Source organism: Alligator mississippiensis, chromosome 7 (genome assembly GCF_030867095.1).
Source record: "Alligator mississippiensis isolate rAllMis1 chromosome 7, rAllMis1, whole genome shotgun sequence".
NCBI lineage: Eukaryota > Metazoa > Chordata > Crocodylia > Alligatoridae > Alligator > Alligator mississippiensis.
In genome coordinates, this window is record NC_081830.1 from 22,120,726 (window position 1) to 22,139,335 (window position 18,610).

The 18,610-nt window shown below is 49.2% G+C and overlaps 1 protein-coding gene across 1 annotated transcript; it reads right to left on the bottom strand.

Annotated features, from left to right (window-relative positions):
- Positions 1-1,861: 1,861 nt before the first annotated feature.
- On the bottom strand, positions 1,862-17,201 carry LOC106737553 (tumor necrosis factor receptor superfamily member 10A). The gene is made up of 10 exons (XM_014606427.3): positions 17,024-17,201; positions 9,922-10,063; positions 9,322-9,453; positions 8,376-8,490; positions 8,116-8,204; positions 7,720-7,815; positions 6,889-6,914; positions 5,825-6,001; positions 4,701-4,779; positions 1,862-3,531 (listed from the first exon to the last, which is right to left on the bottom strand). Exons 1-10 carry the CDS (start codon positions 17,183-17,185, stop codon positions 3,209-3,211), a joined length of 1,341 nt encoding a protein of 446 aa, XP_014461913.2. The 5' UTR covers positions 17,186-17,201; the 3' UTR covers positions 1,862-3,208.
- Between the last annotated feature and the right edge of the window lie 1,409 nt (positions 17,202-18,610).

The following is an 18,610-nucleotide window of genomic DNA, read 5'->3' on the forward strand; positions in this document are numbered from 1 at the left end:
ACAGCTCATCTCCCTGCTCTGACCAGACACCCAAGCACACAGCCAAGCTGCCTGCTGGCTCGGGATGTTCCCAAGGAGAAACAGCAGAGCTCCAGTGCTCACAGCCAACACAATGGCACAGCCTTAAATCAGCCTTGCACAGCAGAATTCCTGCCCTGGGCATTAGGAGCATGGCAGTAACATACTCCATCCCATTTCACATGTGTACAAAAGGTAGCATTCTCTTGCATTTACAGATGGGGGAAGTGAGGCACAGGGGGCTAAACCAGTTTTCCCCTCCCAGCTCTTTGCCAAGGTCCAGGGACTCTGTGCAGATGCCCCTACCTCTGGGCACCTGCAACACTAGTCCACACTGCCTCAGACAACCCAAAATTAAACCATAGCAAAAAGAGAAACTAGTTTCTTTAAAGTGGAAAAAGTCCAATCTTTCCCTTTGAAGCAGGTGCATTTAAAAAAATTTTGTTTGTTTTTTTGCGGAGGATCCTTATTTCACATACAGGTGTCTGCAGAGTACTCGCATCAGAGGGCAGTTTTAGCTAGTAAATACAACAGAGGACCAAGGAGGCTGTGTGTTCGGGGTAAGTAATTTGCCTTCTGTGCCTTGGTTTCCAGATCATGGTTCTGGCTTTCACTCAAGTGCTTTGAGCGTCAGTTTTCTACATGCTCTTTTTTAAGTTACACTCAGGGCTTCAATTCCTTAGTAGAGGGCAGGGAAAGCAGCAAAGAAATCAGCACAAGTAGACCCACAATAGACCACAGGGCTGATTGCACCCCTGGGCGCCAACTACACCAATAAGCAGCAGTTCCTTAGCAGCAAGAACCCCCAAGGGCCTGATCAGGTCCTTAGCATGCACAGGGGATATAGCTGGACACACAGGAGTACAGCACTAGCAAGGGAGGAACACCACTGTTTGCATGGGCAATGGCAATTTCTATGCCTAGAAACTGAACCCTACCTTCCTCTAGTACAGGGGCAGCCAATTATTTTGGGCAGAAGGCCGCTTACTGAGTTTTGGCAAGCCCTGAGGGCTGCAGGACAGGCACCCAGGGCAGATAAGTATTCATTTTCTAAATTTTTTAGGGGCCCCCATGGGCCACATTTTGCCCACCCCGGCTCTAGCACATGGCTCTCAAGAGAGCTTTCCCTCAAGTCCCCAGACCTGTACTCTTGTTTTCTGGTAAGCTTGCAAATTTGTGGCTCTAACCAGGTCTGCTTCCAATAAAGAGGCATTACTCATGCCCTTTCTTCCCCACCCCAACTCCTCCCTTTCTACTATAAGAGCAGCAACTCTGTTTTAAAAGAGCATCCGTTCCCAGCAAGGCCAACATCCTGGATCCAAAGGGAGGGGACAGGGAAAAGCTGCTCGAGTTTGCTGCTACCCCCAGTGGGACCACTAACATCTGTGCCAAATAGGACTGAAGGCATCTTCTTCAGTAAAGCCAGACTTTTGTTAATAGTGTCCTGTAGTTCTTCTCATGGACTCAAACGGCTGCAAGCCAGAATAGGGTCCAAATAGTATGTTGACATAGGTGACTGTATGAAGATGCTGAGAAACAAATTGAGACATTTGAATTCTACTTGCACACAAGATGAAAGGCGGGGGGTGATCCCCAGGGCATATGCAGACACTGGCTTCCTCGTGCCAAGTCTGCCCAAGGGGAAGATAATCTAGTCTGACCACACAGGAAACAGAGTCTGGGCCTCCAGTGAAGGACAGCATAGCTTCAATGAAGTCAGAGCCATGTAGACTGAGGCCTTGCCATTGTCCCTAGAGTTTAGCTATGGCAGCAGCATTTCAGAACAATGGAGGGACTAGGGGAGGGAAGGGGGTGCAGAAAAAAAGGGAAGAGCAAGCAGTAGTACAATTTTTTTTTTTAAAAGTTTATTCTTCCTTCATAAAGATTTGTACAAACCACCACTACTGGATGGTTCACACTGCTGTACAAAGGCAAAAAACACATGCATAGTAAAAAAAGGAAGAGTCTTATTTTTATATTAAGCTTTTAAAGTTAAGTCTTTACAGCTACTAATAAATATATAAATACAGAGAACATGTTCCTCCATTTAAAAACAAACAAGCAAATTAGCCATGACATGAGATGTTGGCAGGGTGGAGGGGATAGACTTCAAGTATGAGCATCCTCTGAGAGATGCTGGATGAGGGGAAGCACCTGTTTCTCTATGCTGAGGATAAGGCATCTGTGGCTGCCTGGATGATGCCCATATGGCTTTTGGAGGAGGGAAGGCGGGTAGCTGGCTGATCCTGAGGTACAACAACAAGTCACTTCACAGATAAGAAGTCCCTGAACTATGTACTAAGAGAAAAACCGATGCCTGGATGAAGTTCCTCATTCATCCAGAGGACGGATGGATGACCCATGACCAGAGTTCAAGTGCACTTGCTTTTCCCTTCTCTGAGGTAAGGAAGGTTTAGCACCTCCACCGTGCAGGCATTGAGCAAAGAGGACAGCAACTTGCTCAAGGTCACTCGTGAAGTCTGTCACCAAGCAGGAACTGAACCCATCTCTCAAGTGCTTTTTTGAGCACCTGCCACTGATGATCCTGCACCTCTGTGGGGTTTAGCATCCTTCAAGAAAGGAACACAATGCCTGTGGGCCATAGTTTGCGTACCAGAGGGGAAGGTAGTAATCCTCCCCTCCCACAAACCCCAGTCCAAACCTCACATCCCAGCTCTAGCCTTACAGGAAGGGGACTTTATCTATAGCTAAAATGTACAGCAGGTAAACAGTTTTCAGAAAGCAAGAGCCCAGCTAAAGCTTGCCTGGCACAGATTTATTTAGGCAATGGCTATGCCCAGCTGGCTGCAATCTGAGACTCGCAGAGCTTGAAGCCATCCCACAGCAATAGGAGAGACACAGACTACAGGTTGTAGTCTGGGCCATCAGAGGGACTCCAGAGAGATTCCAATTCTGGACTTGGCGTTAGCAGCAGGAGAGGACTTCTGCCAAATGTCAACAGCAGTCTGTAAGGCTGTGACCATGTGGTACCAATGCCCAAAGAAGAGATCACAGTAGTTCCTTGGAACAATTTGTTAGAGTTGTTGTGCAAGTAGAAATCCCTTCGGAGCATTTCCTCTACCTCGGGACGTCTGCAGTAGCTTGCAATCTACCACCAGGCATCTGACTAACTCCAGCTCCTCTTCCCAGGGCATCTCTGGGCACAAGGGACCCATGGCTTCAGAGGTACTTATGAAGAGACAATCCCATCTGCTTCTGGGCTTGTGTCTTCATACTTGTAAAGACCATACTGAATAAGTTTGTTGCAAACTGATTGTGCAACACCCCTGAGATGGATCCTGTCCAGCGTCTCCAGCAATGTGTTCACAGAGGATCCTGTGCCCTCTTTGTTCAGCCAGGTGGTTAGTATCTGCACATACTGCTCCAGTGAGTCCCCACCAATCTTCTCAGCCATCATAATTTCATTTTCCGAGAGATGAAGTTGTCTGCCAAATCTTTTCCAGTCCTTGTAGGGCACTTCTTCCGCAAAGACGTCAAAGGACCTGCGCAGAGCTGGGGAAAAGAAACCCAAGTCATAACCATCTTATAAGAACAGAGGGAGTGGGGATACTAGAAGAGACCTCCCAGTCATGTGCTCCGGTGTGACAGTTCCCAGAGTCCACCATGCCACCAGGAGTAACCCTTATCCCTTCCAAAAGCAGCCCCAGAAAGTTCTGGCTGTGCAGTGCTACTGCATGACAAAGCAAGGCAATTCCACCCCCACCCCCCTCGATTGCCTGCCAGTAGTCAGATCATGACCTAGAAATCACAGAAAATAAAGGGTCGGAAGGGACCTCAGTAGGTCATCTAGTCCAATCCTGTGAGTAAAGTAGAACCATCCCCAGCTATATCAGCCCAGCCAAGGCTTTGTCTAACCAGGTCTTAAAAACCTCCAAGGATGGAGCTTCCACCACTTCCCTGGGTAACCTGTTGCAGTGGTTTATTACCCTCCTTGTGAGAAAGTTCTTCCCAATATCTAACCTAAACTTCCCTTGCTGCAACTTGAAACCATTTCTCCTTCTTCTGTCATCTGCCACCACAGAGAACAGTCCAGCTCAATCCTCTTTGGAACCACCCTGCAGGTAGCTGAAGGCTGCTATTAAATCCTCTCTCTCTTCACCAGACTAAGCCTGGGCATCATCCACCTTTATCACTAGAAGATCCTGTTAAGGGGGTCCAACTGTACCACTGCACCCTCCCTAGATGCACCTCTGCCTACAGCCCATCACCAACACGGATCTAGCCCACAGGGATTTGCAGCCCCAGTCTTACCCGTGTCACCCTTTAGACAAGGTAACAAGTGAGCTGAGGTGGTCTATGCCCCCCACCCCTTTCTAACTGCATCAGGAAAGGTCACCAGGTTGTGGCTACTTGGTCCCAGAGAGCTATGCCCAAAGGGACCCTCATACAGTTCCTTTCATCTCCTGGTACTTTGCCTACTAGGCCAAAAACCCCCCCCAAAAACCCACAAAAACAACAAAAAACCCACACACACACACACACACACACACACACACACAGAGCTGGAGGGTCACTCCCCATCCAAAGAAATGGGAGAAGTGTCAACGTGTTGTGAAGGTTCAGCTATAAAACAGAATTGTGGAATGGAAGGTTTTCCACAGTCCCTCCCAGTTCCTAATACAAAGCAGTGGACAAGGCACAAACCTTTATACTCCACTTACTCTCGATCTGGTCATCTCCCTCCACTGGAACCAGATTCTTCCGCCCCTTCACCTCTGGTACAGACAAGTGCAGCACCTCCTAGAAGGATGAAGCCACATACAGTATTCTGGTCATGACATATGCTAAGACACCAGCTACCATTAAGCAACAGAGAAGGGGACTCCCCCTTCTTTCCCTTGTAATACTGAGACATGAATGAGATTTCTTCTGTATGGTTTGCTCCCCTGCAAGATCCACACAAGATGGCTGTTCAAAGATCACCCACTGAACCTGGACACAGGCCATGGTCATAGAAAAGGAGTAGAGCTGGAAGGGACCCCTAGAGGTCATCTAGTTCAGCCTCCTGCCAGAGGCAGCATCATCCCCATCCAAACCACCCCAAACAAATCCTTGCCCATCACAGCCACAAGACCCAACACCCCATGCTGTCACAAGTAAAGCAGGAGGACAAGCGTAGGCAATATTCTGCTGCTGCAAGGGTGGTTAAAAAAAAGACCCAAACAAACCATGAGAGTGCCAAGGAAGAAAGCCATGCCCCCAGCTACAGAGGAAAGCTCAAAACCCCAGCAGACCATACTAAAAAAGTCAGAGCATGGGGTAAAATTCCTTCCTGATCCTAACTGTAATAATCAGTCTGACCCTGACCAGAGGGGCAAAACCCTCTAGAACCCCAACCCTTTTCTCTCACAGATGGAGATGGCAGGTCCCTGACCCTTCAGGGGATAGGGAAGCTAACCCACAGACAAGCCCACGGTATCAGGCATTTTACCATCAGATATCCTAGGATTACAGCCAGAGGGGGCCATCACAAAATGCTGTCAGCACCAGCACTTAACTCCTTTCCACACATATGGTGAAATACCGTGCTGTTTACACTCGATTAAGCCATGGCAGAGATTTCTGCCTTCCTAAAAAGCTTGCCACCTGCACTGAACCATTCTGACCAAAAGCAATAAGTCAGCAGGTGTTGTGAGAAGTGGGGGGCTCATCAAAACCCCCAACTCACAATTGGAGTCCAAATTCAGCCCTAGAATTAGGAAAGGAAGTCTACTGTGCAAGTCATTCAGTAAAAGAGCATCAGCATGTGTGTATATAGGTGGGTGTGCACACACTATTTTGTTACCTCCAGCTCTGAGTGGCTGGCCTCTGCCCTTGTTCCCATAGGGCCCAGTTGACCAGCCTGCTCCTGTGGAACTAGCAGCTTATGCTGGGACTCCCAATCCATCTTTTGATTCCTGTGGTTGTCCAGAGTTCCTTGATTCCTCCTTGTGCCGTTTCTCAGCCGCAGTAGGATCTTGGACTGAAGAGGAGAGACAACACCAGTCCTTTCTAGTCAGAAGTATTAAAGTTGAGAGCTCTAGGCTTCTTTACCATCCGAGTCTCCAGAGTCTGGAATAGACTCCCCCAAAAATGGTGCAAGCACCTTCTCTGGATACCTTTAAGAAGTGCTTGGACATGTAAGTGTATCTTGCTGGGGTGATCTGACCCCAGCTGACTTCCTGTTCCTTGGGCTTGGGGGGGGGGGGGGGGGGGGGGGGGGGAGGCTGGACCCAATGATATCATGAGATCCCTTCCAGCCCTGATGTCTGTGAAATCTTCCATGGGATAAGGAAGAACTGGGGCTATTAGAGCATTAATTCTGAAGAGGCAGATTCAAGGTCTCCTGAGAAAATAAGCAAATGCCAGAGCCTTGCTCTGGTCTACACAAATTTGGAGGGGGGCTGAAGTTTGGATCAGACAGCCAGTTACAAAACCAGAATCAAATCCACAACCAGGTTTCTAAACCTGCTAAAGTTTCTCTAGGTGCCAAGGCTCCAGCTCTGTCAAAAGATCAAACCAGACCATCCATGTTTTGAAACATATGAGTCTGGTATCTCTTCCCATGCTGACATGAGCTAGCTTAGAGCCAAAGGCCTTGGCCGCAACATTACCTGAAAATGAGCAACTGTGTAAGTCCACACATTTGTGTACTGTCCCCTGAGCCTAACAACTCTAGTCCTCTCACCAACAGGTAGGTGCCAAGACTAGAGCTCCTCTCCCATATACTCCCAAAATGCTCTTGGAAACCCTGAAGTAGCTTCCTTCATTTCAGTCAAATTAACCAGGCAGAGCAATCCCTGCACATCTACAATCAAGATGCAATTATACCCCACCCCTCCCCAGAAAGCACAGTAGCACAACCCTCACCTTTAATTCAAAAGATTTCTCATCATCTGGAAGAGAAGAAAAGGCCCATTAGCAGACTTCACCTGCAACAAGGCTGGCCCCATTCTGCCAAGCCTCCAGTCTTCCCCTTGCTTCTCTTTTCTGGGCAGAAGAGACGAGGGCAATAGACTGCCATAAAGGATGGACTCAGTCATTTTCACCCTCCCCAAAGTCCCACCTGGGAGGATCCTGTCTAGAGTAGTCGCCCAAAACATCAGCAACAGTGGGCCAAGTCATCTTCTTCACAACATCAGGGTCATCCCTGATTTTTGTTAGGGTGCAAGAAGAGCACATGACCATTGACACCAACCCTTGTCAGTACATGCAGGTTCCCAGGATATGGTGGTGGCTTTTAGGAAGTGGAAAGTACTGGTGTCAAGTGTCCAAGGGCTCAATGAAATCAAATGGAGCTGCACTCATTTAAGCCAGTGGAGGCTTTAGCCAACTATTTACAACAGGGTATTAGGTGTGGGGATTTACAAGTGTCACTCCTGTCCTCCTGGCAGCTGGAGCAGTGTGAAAGACCAAAAGTTCAGCCCAGCTGTAGCACTGTTAAGGCTAGAACATTGGTTAAAGCAGATTCAGGGCTCTCTGTGATCTCCAAGCACCATCTGATTGGCTCGAAAACTGGCAGACTGACCACAGAAGCTAGTGGTGAAAGCTTTGCGTTATCCAGCTAACAGATCCTAAGTTCCTTGCCACCAGAGACTTTGCAGTCCATTTCCCACCATCAGAATTTAGCTTCCAGCCTCTCATTTCATATGCACCCCATTCTGCCCTTTGCTCACACCTATACCTGTGCCCACCTCTTACCCGAAAAGCAGCAATACCGAACTGCTAGCACGACCAGGACTGTGACGACTATAATGAGAAACACAGCAATACCAGTAACCAAGCCTACAGAAATACCTGAAAAAGAACGAAACAAACTGAGAATGCTCCAAGAGCTTTGGATGGAAGCAAGGATCAAGAGGAGAGCTCCTCCCACCTCCGATAACCCCAGATGCAAGAATCAAAATTCTCCTCTCATCCAACAATTTGGCCCATCTTCTCTTCTCTTCACTTCTCTTACCACTGTGGATTAGGATTCAGGCCTGAACTTCTCCCTTTACTTTTCAAGTCAGCAAGGAGTTAACTAGTAAGCTACCATGCTTGCTCCTAAAGCCTTCTGCTCCTAGCCTCCTTTTCCCAATTGCCCTCTGCTCTTACCCTGTGCAGAAGGGGGCACAACGGAGTGGCTGCACTGTATATCACTATATGGCGTGCAAGATTTCACCACCTCTCCTCCTTTGGGGCAACTAGGAAAGAGACAGAAGTGAATTAGTACTTGGCAGGTGGACCAGCCAGCATGGGATAGCCATACTTCCACAGTACAGCTGAAGGCAATAGAATGTGCATCAGGACTGGAAAGGTCCTGCTCCAGCCCCAAGCCCCTCTTCCCTCTATGCAGCACGACAAGTAGCTCTCACCTGGTTCGGCACTTGTGGCACATTTCACAGGGCTGATCTGGGGTGCAGTAGGTGCCATTCTTGCAGGCACACTCCCTGTCGCTGATGCTGGTGCATGGTCTCACCTCCACCTGGTCTGCCACACACAGGAGAACATGCCTGGTTAGAGCCCCTTCACCCCCACCAAGGTGGAACAAGCCTGGCTGGGAAGAGCTGTGGGGGGCCTTTGCTGCACTACTGGGTCTCACCTCAGCTTGGACTGAGGAGCTGATCCCTCCATAAGGCTTTAAAAAGCCAAAAAAAAAAACAAAACAACACAAACCAAAAACTGCAACCCACTCACAGAAAGACACTAACTCACTCACCTTCAGAGTCACCTGTCCCCTGCATGCATCCATTCCCACAGTCCTATACCCCAGGAGTGACAGCACTTCTGTTAGCCTAATCTTTAAGTTACAAGCAGGCCATGCCTCTGCCCAGCCACTGCCAGCCAGCCAGTTCCTTAAGCTACAGTCTATGCTCTACTGCAGAAGGTCTCAAGTTCAAGCCCTGGTTCAATGTCCCAGTGCAGTGAGCCATGCTGCTGTATGAGCAAAATGAAAAACCATTAGTGCCTGCACACACCAGAGCAAGGGGCTAAGGCCTACACAGCTTTCCAGAAAACAAATACCCACCCTGCTGTGATGGTAAGCAGGTGTTGTAGACAAGACACATTCATCTGCCCATTATCCAGAAAGTTAGTCTGTCCAATGGGAGAGACTCCTCTATTAAGATATTACGGCAGCACCTTGTAGCCCCAAACAGGAACTAGGACCCAACCCCACTGGTACCAAGCTGACATGCAGTCCCTTTCCCAAAAGGGCTTACAATCCCTCCATGGTTCATCCTACACTACTACAGTGAATGAAGTGTGGTAGAAGACTGCCCCCTGCCGGATGAAAACCCTTAGTTTCAATTTCCTTATTACCTCCCCTGCAGGCACGGCAAGAGAAGCATGTCTTGAACTCACTGGAGTAGGCCATGTATTCAAAGCCTTCTTTACATGGAAGGCACGTCGCAAAACCATCAGGATTAGCACAGTGCTCTTTAACATAGTGACCTGCAGGCAAGGAGGAAGAGAAATGGCACATTAGATGGAGAGATGCAGCAAAGAACATCTGCCCAGAAGGAAAGGGTGGTGTTTGCATGCTAAAAGTGGTATCTGCTTTCACTCAATTTAGAGGTGGCAAACCACCAATAAAAGAAAACCTGAGACTTTGCAACTCCCCATATACAACCAGACAATGAGCCCAAGATGAGGGTTTCAAGACAGCATCCCACTGTAATAACACTTGCTTATCCCAGCTCTCATCCATGTGTGGTTTCCCCATCAGAAAAAGGAGGGGTGAGAGCAGGATTGGAAAGGGAAGTCTCTCAAATGGTATAGGTAAGTGAAGAGGAGACAGGAATGAAAGGGTATTGTCATTCCACGGATAGTGATGGAACAGACAGGCAAGAGGAAAGGATAGAGTTGCGCCCCAAGAACAAGAAAGAGCAGAGCAGAGAACTAGCCTGGGGAACACAATACCTCTAGGGCACCGTTTGCAACGAAGTCTACCATCAACGAAGTAGAAGTCCAAGTCTGGAGTAGTTGGTCTCGAGGCAGCAGCGTCCACCCTGGATCCTTCTGCATCCCATGTCTGCAACACACTTGCTGACTTGGCCTTATGCTGGAAACAGAGAGCAACTGTTTAAGTCTAAAAACTTCCAAGAATACTTGAGCCAAGGCAGCAGCATCAGGGTGGAGGGAAAAAGGCTGGTAACTTCTGTATTGAGACTAGAGTAGACAGCTGTGAACTATCTGCACCTATAGAGAAATAGGGACTAGCGGCCACAGCAGTGACCACCAGCTTGCTATGCAACCTGCACAAGTTAAACCTTTAATGCCTTTGGGTCCAAGTCCTGGACCAGGAGCACCCTATTAGCACACAGCCTGGCAGAGTAAATAGTTTCTTATATCCAGGACCTCATCCCTTAAGAGACCAAAAGTAGAAGACAACAGTCATGGCACCTAAGGTTGAAACAGGCTGGCGCGTTTCAGAGGGAGCTGGCAGGTCAAGGAGGATGAAGGCAAAATACCAGTTTTGAGCTTTGGTTAGGAAGAGGTCATCTGGGGACTGTGTAGTTCACCCTCTAATCCAGGTTCTGCCCCTTCCCGTGTGCTGGAACTCTGCTCAGACAGGGACTATGGACAGCATGTCTCAAACTGGGAGGGAAACTATGGAGTCAAGGGAGATCTGCACCTATTTTTTTGCTTAGGGGATAACAGGCATGTCTACAGAGCTGAGAGTTTGTAAGAGGGAAAAGAGACCCCTGAACGCAGGGAAATAGAAGAGGAATCAAAATCTCTGTCCGTTCTCTCCCCCAATTTTTGTCCTGTAGCAGACAGCAATTTTGTAGCATTCAGGAAGGAAAAGTCAGACAAGATTCGAGGACTGCTAGCTACATCACAAGGAAAATGCCAGGTTGCTTGGCAGGATTCACTCTTCAGATCTTGTGGTTTTCCAGAGGAAAACACACATTCAAATCTTGAGCACTTGCTAACTTTGAGTTGTTCCCGTTCTCTGCTCCAAATTCCTCCTCTCTGCTCCAGTGGGGTGTGGTAGATGCACTGGAGGATTCAGAGTGGCATAGACAAATTGGATGACTGGGCCAAAGGAAATCTCATGGGGGTCAACAAGGACAGGTGCAATGTCCTGCAACTAGGATGGAAAAATCCCATTAATCAGGACAAGCTAGAAACTGACTGGTTAGGCAGCAGCTCTGCAGAAAGAGGACCTATGGGTTACAGTGAACAATAAGGTGAATTTGAGTCAGCAGTGTGCCCTTGTTGCCAAGAAGACTAACAGCATACTGGGCCGCATTGTAGGTGCATTGCCAGCAATCAAAGGAAGTAACTATTCCACTCTATTCTGCATTGGCAAGGCCACATCTGGAGTCCCATGTCCAGTTTTGGGCCCCTCGCTATAGAAAGTACGTGGACAAGTTGGAGAGAGTCCAGTGGAGAACAACGAAAATGGTGAGGGAGCTGGGACACATGACTTGTGAGGAGAGACTGAGGGAGCTGGGTTTACTTAGTCTACAAAAAAGAAGACTATGGGGGGATTTAATAGCAGCTTTCAACTCCCTGAAGGGGGGTTCAAAAGAGGACGGAGCTGGACTGTTCTCAATGGTGGCAGATGACAAAACAAGGAGCAATGGGCTCAAGAGGCAGCAAGGGAGGTTTAGGTTGGATATTAGGAAGAACTTGAACAGGTCACCCTGAGAGGTGGTGGAAGCTCCATCCTTGGAGGTTTTTAAAACCCAGCTAGACAAAGCTTTGGCTGGGATGATCCAGTTGGGACTGGTCCTGCTTTGAGCAGGGGGTGGGACTAGAAGATGGTCTCCTGAGGTCTTTTCCAACCCTCATTTTCTATGATTGTGACCCTGAAATGCACTGCTTATTTCCTCCAGTTTAACAGGCATCAATTGGCTATTAGCTCAGCTCACAATATCTGCTCACCTGACAAGTGGACTTCAGCCACTCTAACGTCACAGAAATCAAACATCAGAGTCACCTTAGCCAGCGCTCCGATTAGTCACTGTTTACACCACAGAACCCTTTCCATTTCTGGAGCGAGGATACCCATTCCCACCCCTCCCTTAAACATAGTTATTTCTTCAGCAAGACCTTTCCACTCAGCAACTGTCACCAGACCAGGAAGTGTTCCTGCAGGCACAGAAGTGGGGGCAGAAAAACAGGTGCAGAGAAATCCACTTTCCTCAACTTCCAGACCCTTGGGGTTATCCAATTTGCAGAGCGAGATGTGTACTTGCTCTGGAAAAGTGGGAAGCCCAAGCACAGAGACCTCTACATTTCTGATACTGCTGCCTCTTCTCCCAACAAGCAGACGGTGAAAGCACTATGGTGCTACTCTCTTCTTGGAGAGGGTTTTGTTTCAGGCCAGGGGTGGGGAGGGTGGGGGGGGGGGGTTGTTTTGTATTTTTAATCTCCCTCCACTGAAATCCTCTAGGCCAGCAGTTCTCATCCTTTTTTCCTACCAGGACCCATTTGTAAAGGGTAATGGCCAGTCCATACCCAGTGCCCCTCATTCCCGACCTGCTGCTCCCCACCCCCAGCCCCCCCCGTGTGTAGGGCATGGGGGACCCCAAGCCATCCTTGGCAGCCTGCAAGGGAAAAAGTCAGCTTCCCCCGTTTTACTCCTTTAAAAGGAGAATCCATTTTTTAAATTTGTTCGTGACCCTTTTATACATTCTTGCAACCTACTTTTGGGTGACAACCCACAGGTTGAGTAACGGTGCTCTAGTCTCTGCCACTTGCCCATCTCCAAGGGGCAGGCTGGTGGTCCAATTGCTCTTTTTTAAACAGGAGCACTTGTGTATTTCACACCTGGATGAACTGGGAAAGCATTAAATTCCCACCCTCACAAAGGCCCTTATGAACTAAGGGCAGAGAAAGGGCAGGAGATGGGTTTGTGAAGGAGAAAGGAAGGGTAGTGCATCTTTGAATCAGAACGGCAGAGACAGAGGACTACTGCATCCATAGGGGACAAGTTTATTCTCCAACAGGAGACCAGAGAAAGGTGCATGGTGGGGGGTGGGCCATGCAGAGAAAAAACAAGTCTTCATGGATTCCTGTGCTGGAAGAAGAATTGAAATGCCATCCCCGAGGTGCAACAGGCCGTGAACCTAGAAGGAATGATGCCCGAGTGCATCACAAGCCAAAAAAAAAACTGCAGGAAAGGAGGAGATTGGAAGCACTTAGGAGGGAGTCAACACTGCTCGAACAACGCAACAGATCAGGCTATGCTGAGACCCTGCCCCTAATGCACACCCACTTTCCAGCTCCTGGATAGCATGACTACAGGAAGGCTAACAAACCGGTTTCAACAGGTCTGCCCCCAACTAAAAAGCTTCCTAAGGATGACTCAGATCCGCAAATAAATAGTTTTCAGGCCCGGCCTGGCTTCCTACCATCCAAACATGCCATCTTTTCTTCCCTCCCCCCACCCAAGTCATTTCCAAGAACAGCAGCAGTAGAGGCACAGGATTCAAGACTTTCCACTCCTTCACCCTCAAGCAGACACCCCATTTGCAGGATGAACAAAATAAATAGCAAGGAAAAAAAAAAAAAGTTTACTTGCAACATGTCATGACATCCACACCCTGTTAGTCCAGACTGAGTTCATAATTAACTCCCCTCCCCTTAAGTTGAACCCTGCTTCAAATTAAACACCAATATTTTGAGCTGTAAATTGCTCTTTGTCAGAGGCACCGATTATTGCTGGGGGGGGAAATCCAAACCACCACATTTTTGTTCACAAAGAAGCCCTCACACATGCACAACCCAGCAGAGCCATGTTAACAATGACCTGACATTTCAGCAGCAGTCCCATGACCTGAACAGACACAGGACAACTTCTCTCACCACTAAAATGAAGTGCATAATTGTTTTTCACTGCTGACCTATTGCAGGCAGAAGGTAAGATACCACCTGGGAGCCCAAATGGGGAGAGCAGGAGTGCAGTTAGGCCCAAACATCTTGAAGGGCTCTCCCAGATCAGGATATCCCTTTGCAAGAAAAGCACCATCACGCACCACGGGACAGCACTCCCAACCCCTGGGGAGTAGTATACAGGATCCACTGTACCGTGTAGCCCATCTACATCCAAGTCATGCCACCCACAGGCAACAAGCCTCATTTCCACAGCTCGGTCAGACCTTTATCTGCCTCCCAATTACAATCCTGACCACCTTTGCTGTTTGGCAGTTAGCCCACTTCCTTCCCCACAACCCTAAGGCAAGCAGCTTAGACCAGGCACAAACCAAAAGGACTGAAAATAACTCCTGGCCAGAGCTTGCATAACACAAGATAAAGCTTATCAGCACACATCACTTTCCAAGGTCAGCGCATTACATCAGCCGTCACGAGGTGAGGTGGGCCTTGCCAAAGGCAAGATGCAAACCTACTGAAGTCTGAAAAACGGTAGAAACTACCCAATCAGGAACTAAGGAGCACACATGACACCTGGCAACCTCCACAGGTTGGATTCTCCCATTATCTTCCATTTTACAGCCCAAGAGACCAAAGCAGAGAGATTTGCTCAAAGTCAAAGGCCTCTGCGGCAGAGAGATCCTTTGCCTCCGGGATCCACCACCACCTGGTCCTTGGCATTTGCAGAGACCAAGGACTTTTGATACACTTGCCTCCATCCAGCTCAGTGTTAAGGCACAAAAATGGGGTACACGGGTTAAGCTTCCTCAGTAGGAAGTGTACAAGCGTCCTTGATGCCAATGAAAATCCTTCATTAGTCTTGAATGGAAGTGGCTCACATCCTTCAGATTACAGAGCTGCTCCCATGAGCACCACACACATGCTGACATATGTCTGAGCCTGTCTGCGACCTCCAAGCTAGATGGTTATTTGCCGAGGAATCCTCCAAGTCTATGAAGCTAAAAAGCATGAGGCAGGCCTGTGCTGTGCAGCACAAGGAAGACTGTCGAGACAGAAATAAACGACAATTCAGTCATCACGAGGAAATAGTCATTATTTGGGCTAAAAATTTAAGAACTTCAAAAAAACAAAACAAAAAAAAACCCAGGCCAATTAACATTTATGACCAGGGATCCTGGTTTTCCCCAGTTTAAAAAAAAAAAATCCCCAATTTTCAAGTTTAAAAAAAAGTAGCTCCAAATCCACATTTTTCTATGATGAAAATGAAGTGCCACTAATATATAGATACAGTACCCACATTCTTACTGTGATTAAAATGAAACACCACTAATATACAGATATAGATGCATGTTAGTGGCGTTTCATTAAAAAAAAAAAACAAACCAAAAAACCAAAAAAAAATAAACCCACACACACAGGAAAGGGTGGATTTGGGGTTGCTTTTTAAAATCTGAAAATAACAAAGCATGATGACTGGAGGGGGAGAAGAGACAATTCTCCCCATCAGACAGAGCCAGGATCCCTGCTTATGATATACAGCAGTGAGCATGCAAGTTGCACTCTGTCCTGTTCAGAGCACAGATGAAGTTTAAAGAAAGAAGGAGGGGCTGGATGAATGGGAAAGCATGGGAAAATTTTCCAAGTCCCTCAGCATCAGGCTGGTCTCAGCCATTTCAGCTCACCATGCAACCTGCTCTTCAATACAGCATGGTTTGGTTACAAGGCTACGTTCTCTGCTGTCCCTCCGATTCTCTGCTGTCCCTCCGAGTTGGCGTACACTCCTGGACCACAGCTGAGCATCTCCCCAATGCCTGCTACACTGCCATTCAAAGCTAAGCATGACAAATTGGATCAAGGCAAAGAAACCCACAGAATGCAGTTTGGGTTACAGCAAAACATCTGCAGCCCTGTAGGAACAAGAGTTGAAGTAGGAAACAGTCGCTTCCTCCTCGCTACTACAACACGATACCAAGTTACGCACAAGTCCGACACAGCATGGTTTATCGCATTATTCATGTGCGCAGCGCAAGATGGACCTCAACAGCATGTACCTGTACCACACCACAGATTCAATGGTATATACAGCATGTTTCTAGCACAGCTCTTTGACCCATTTCAAGATCCCCACCCCCCCCACACACCCCTACATGCACATCAAAAACCGTACATTGCTATGGCAGGGAATTTTTAGTGCCCTTATTGCCCCTAACACACTACACAGCATTCCTAGTTTTTTGTCATCATAAGAAGCTTGGTGCCTGGTGTGCGGAGGGTTGATTCACCGGTTTTTTTTATTAAAACTCTGTGTCGCATCTACATAAAATGCTTCAGGTGCAGTAGACCAACTCTATCGTGCATTAGTGCAGCAGGCAAAACCCATGTTAATGCACAATAGATTCAGCCTACTGTGCAGTAACGTCACAAAAAGATCATTTGTACTAATGCACAGTAGAGTCAATTATGGCACACTTGACGAAGGTGTAGACGCCTCCTGTTAAACCAGTAGTCCGCAATGCATGGGACTAGGCATTATAGTCCAAAAATCCCCTTTTCTTTTGGAACTGGAGAAAGTGGCGTAGCACAGCTAGAGCCTGGGGCAGGACAACCACCACCGGGGAATTCCTTCAGGGTCATGAGTTAGGGGGAAAAAAAAACTTTGGTGCTATGAGCTCACAGACCCAAGACGCACCCTTTCCTTAGTCAGCGCTGCCCAAGGGACCGACGCAGCCCACACGTCACAATTGAAAAATCAAGTCCCAAACATCGCTTATTAGGCAACAGGGGCTGACAGGCAACACACTCAGGACTGTGACACCAGGTCCCATCAAGATGGCACGTTTCTTCATGCCAGTCGTACAGGGGAATAGAGCAGAGGCTGGTGAAGGGTACAGCAGCCAGGGGAACAGCCTGCGGGGTCATGCCAGGCAGGGAAGATGGAGGGAGACCAGCCAGGATTGGGGTGGGGATCATGCCAGGCGGGGAAGAAGACGGAAGGGGACAGCGCCACTCCAGCGGCAGGTGGTGCCCGGGCAGCTGCTCCCTGTACCCAGGCTGCTGGCACCCGGACTCTGGTTCAGATGCCGAGCCGGCGGGGAGCCGTGCCCCGCAGCACCCGGGCCGGGGAGGGGCGAAGACGGCTCTCCGCAAGCCCGGGCATGTCCCGCCTCGCACTCACCGCGCACAGGGGCAACAGCAGCAGCAGGAGCAGCAGGATCCGCATGCAGAGCGGCGGCAGCGGCACGGCAGACGCGTGCCTGGCCCCGGAGCGCGGCTGCGGGCTGGCCGCGGGCTCGCCACTGGCGCGGCGCGGACACACGTGCACCCCGGAGCGCTCCATCGCAGGTCTGAGCGGCCGCGCCGGGAGCCGCCGCTTTTGTAGGCGGGGCGGGCGCAGGCACTGCCCGCGGCTCCTCCTCCCCCCTGCGCTCGCCGATGTCATCCTGATGCAGGCGTGCGGTCCCTCACACATTTGAATCAGCCACACGTGCAAAGAAAGGCACGAGCTAAGGTCTTTGGGTAAATGTGCCATCTTCTATTATTGCGACTCTCCCTCTGCTTAAACTCTTTCTCTGCCTGAAGAAGGGCGCTTGTACCGGAAAGCTTACAAAGAACAATTCCCCCCGCCCCCCCCAAGCTATTTAGTTGGTCTAATAAAAGATTCCACATCCGCCCAAAGAACCGTGTGGCCTGTGCCCTTAGACCAACACCTGCACACAGCCCTCCCTGGTGAATTGCTTAATACAGTTCAACCAGCCAGGGGAAGGTGCAAGCGATCAAACAGTGCTTGCTGCCGCTAATCCTGTACACGGCGGTGGTGTACCCCCTGTCCTGGCCACAGTCCCGGCGGGTCCAGCGGGCCTTGTGCCTTTTCTTTTGCGGGGGGAAGACTGAGAAAGTGGCTAGGACAGAGATATAGAAGGATGAGGGATTGGGGGGATGGGGCTTCCCCAACATGGAGACCTTTGTTTATGTGCACTTTTTGAAGATGGTGGTGAGGGAAGCGAGGGGAGCAACAGGCACGGTGACCAATTTCTGCAGGTTTGGGGGGGGAAGGCTCCTGAGAAGGCTGGGCCTGTTCGGGAGTGCATGGCAGGGAGCGTGGTCTTGGCAGATGTCGCTGCCCTACGCCCAACTTGAAGCCTTTGTTGCACGAGAAGGATTGGAGGGGTTAGGAATCGAGGGGCTGGGAGATGCCAAAAAGGTCTTTAATTTCCTGAGAGGAAAGCAGAGGATGTCAGATGTTGGGGAATTGAGACTTGAATAAGTCAGTAGGGTGTGGAAAGGTCTGGTGGGGAAGGAATGGAAAGGGGAGCACGAGGAGCTGGCATGGAGAGCTGTGCGAAATGCTCTGCCAGCGCGACAGGTGCTCTATCGCTGGGGACTCTCTCGGTCCCCCAAGTGCCCAAGGGATCTCTGCAATGAGCCCGAGTTGGTGACACATGTGCTGTGGGACTGCTTTTACGCACAAAGGGTGTGGGGGAAGGTGGCTACCTATTTGAAGGATACGGGGAGGGGAACGGGGGTCACTTCCAGAAATGTTCTCTGTGGTTTATCAGAGGGGACAGATGGGACATGGGGGGTTAGGGTTTTAATCACGTGCACCAAAGTAGCACTATGGAAAGTACGCTCCTTGTTGGCTCTAAAGGGGTGGTGCTTTTCCACGACCGAGTGTCTGCAGTTAGTAATGCACGAGCTGCACTTCTATAGAGCTAGGGAAAGAAATACAAAAGAAGGAGGGGAGGAAAAATTCTGGCAAGAGATG